At 40.7% G+C, this 2,500-nt stretch overlaps 1 protein-coding gene across 2 annotated transcripts in view; it reads left to right on the top strand.

The window, feature by feature from the left end:
• Positions 1-2,500, top strand: part of psme4b (proteasome activator subunit 4b) — a 47,408-nt gene that overhangs the window by 9,140 nt on the left and 35,768 nt on the right. For both annotated transcript variants that reach the window (XR_008566614.1, XM_054758195.1), the window contains exons 10-13: positions 1-77; positions 359-445; positions 514-700; positions 926-1,015. The exon at positions 1-77 is cut by the window's left edge and continues 102 nt beyond it. Coding sequence is in view for 1 of the 2 variants with exons in the window: in XM_054758195.1 (XP_054614170.1) it covers positions 1-77; positions 359-445; positions 514-700; positions 926-1,015 (441 nt within the window). In the remaining variant the exon portion in view is untranslated. The remainder of the gene's footprint in view (positions 78-358; positions 446-513; positions 701-925; positions 1,016-2,500) is intronic.

The raw sequence follows: 2,500 nt of genomic DNA, 5'->3' as shown, positions 1-2,500 counted from the left end.
TCTCAGAGGCTGACTGATGAAGACTTGCAGGAGTTCACACACAGCCTCACTGGGGCCGCCCTACTGGCCATGTTTAGGTACTCCACTTTGGCCATTGTTTGGCAGAAGAGTGTGGAAAATTCTTTCCCCGTTGGCCATTTGTGGCCATTACAGCACTTTTTAGGTTATTTGATAGTATTTTTAAAATCTTCATGCTGACAATGGTTGTATATTTTTAAACTGTAATTGAGACAAAATTAAACACTAGATAAAAACATTAGGGTTTCATCATGAAATGTGGCCATTGCACACAAATATATAAACAAAAATATCCCCAAATAAATTCATAACCTGACATTTCTATTCATGTGACCTCTAGTAAGTCGGGCTGTACAGACGCCGCCTACGCCCTCCAGAACCTGGCTCTCCTCACACCACAGCTCGCCATTCCACCTGTGCTTGAGAAGTAAGTCTACTAATCACTATGTATTTGTGTGCTGTCTGAGAAATATATCCATGTGACGTACTACACAGGACGTACGCAGCAATGGAGACCCTGACGGAGCCACACACCCTCACCGCCACTCTCAGCTGTATGATTGGCATGGCGCGCAGCCTAGTTACACCCAGCCACCATTACCCAGAGGGCCGCCTGCATGTGCTGCCGCTGCTCATGGGGTCCCTGCCAGGGGTGGACCCCAACGACTTCAGCAAGTGCATGGTGAGTCCAGTGGAGAGGCACACACAATGTTTCATGTTGGAAAATTTCAATTACGGTCATTGGAGTGTAAAATAGATTGGACTCCTTGTTCTATAAGTGCTTTATCTACAGACTGAATGAATCCATCATGGAGTATATTTGATGAAAAGAATGTACATCATCTGGCTGGTGATTTAACATCAGCCGACCTAAAAAAAAATAATCACCTCTCCATGATGTTGCTAGATAACGTTCCAGTTCATCACCACGTTCACCATGCTGGTCCCTTTGGTCGATTGTTCGTCTTTTCCCTCTCAACACGGTGATCTATCAGAGGTACAGTACGCTATCAATCACTTTGCTGACAAAAAAGACCAGGGGTGTCCAGGGGTTTTCCACTGAGGGCCATATACTGAAAACTCAAATGATGTGAGGAACACTTTGATAGTTTACATTTTGTAAACCGGGGTGTTCACACTTTTTCAGCCTGCGAGCTACTTTGAAAATGACCAAGTCCCAAAGATCTACTTCCTACTATAAATATAGAAAAATACATATTTACATATTTACTATATTTATAAATGAGTATTTATGTACATTGTACATGTATATCAGGGGTGCACACAATTTTTCAGCATGCAAGTTACAAGTCAACATGATCTACCTGTTACGATAAAACATATAACATACACTATATGTAAAATCTACCCAGTAAAGTTTGAAACTACTAAACTAAATACTAATGATTAGTATTTCACATTCACAGTTTCACAGTTTACAGGTAATCAAAGTAGTTTATATCATTCTCAATTCAATTCAATATGGCAATAAAGATAAATACACATAATTCCTCAATAGTTCTGTACATAACCTGAGTACAAGTAATATGTCAGCCAAAATAGCTACATAACGTTCATTATACACCAGGGGTCTGAAATTTGCGGCCCGCGGGCCACTTGGGCCTGCCAAGTCACATTTTGCGGCCCGCGACTTGACAGGAAACACTACTGTAAATGCGGCCCGCAAGCTCTAAGTCAGAGGTCTCAAAGTCGTGGCCCGTGGGCCATTTGCGGCCTACCGAGTCACATTTTGGGGCCCGCGATTTGTCTTCAAAGATTACTGTAATACGGCCTGCGACAAGCCAATGTTACTCGTAGGATGCATACATAAGCCTACACTGAACTAAGAGTGAGTGAGTCACTTAAAAAATGTGGTAAAAAAATTCCACCCATTTTTTTGTCTTCATAACGGTCACGGGTAAGCTGGAGCCTATCCCAGCTGAATGCAGCAAAATATAAACTGTGAAATTATTTATTTATTTATTTGATTCACCCTATTACTGTATCAAGACATGATTGTTATTGTGAGCCATGTATTGCGTGTCGTATCGTGAGGTACCCCGAGATTCCCAGCACTACTCCCAATACTTGATGTGGCCCAGCCTCATTAAGACTCTACCTCCAGCGGCCCCCAGGTAAATTGTGTTTGAGACCCGTGTTATACACACAATTCATGTGTTAGCTCAGTTAGCATTTGCTGTCAAACATTACCGATATACAAGAAATTAAAATGATTATGCAAAAGACAATGCAGCCGAAATCAAGACATAATATTAAAAAGGTTTTAGCAATGGGCACATTTTCTAATTGATGATGAAATAATAGTTTAAGATTGAAAGTGTAGAAAACATGCATTTCTACAGGGTGTATAAAAAAAAAGTACACTCTCCAAAAAGTAGCGACTAAAGTTACAATTGAATATTTTCATGAAATTTCTTTATTTGCATATGTTGGAATGGACATCATCCTTCGTTCCATACCA

Source organism: Dunckerocampus dactyliophorus, chromosome 2, assembly GCF_027744805.1.
Source record: "Dunckerocampus dactyliophorus isolate RoL2022-P2 chromosome 2, RoL_Ddac_1.1, whole genome shotgun sequence".
NCBI lineage: Eukaryota > Metazoa > Chordata > Actinopteri > Syngnathiformes > Syngnathidae > Dunckerocampus > Dunckerocampus dactyliophorus.
Note: the sequence above shows the minus strand (reverse complement) of the source record. Positions and strands in the feature narration are given on the sequence as shown.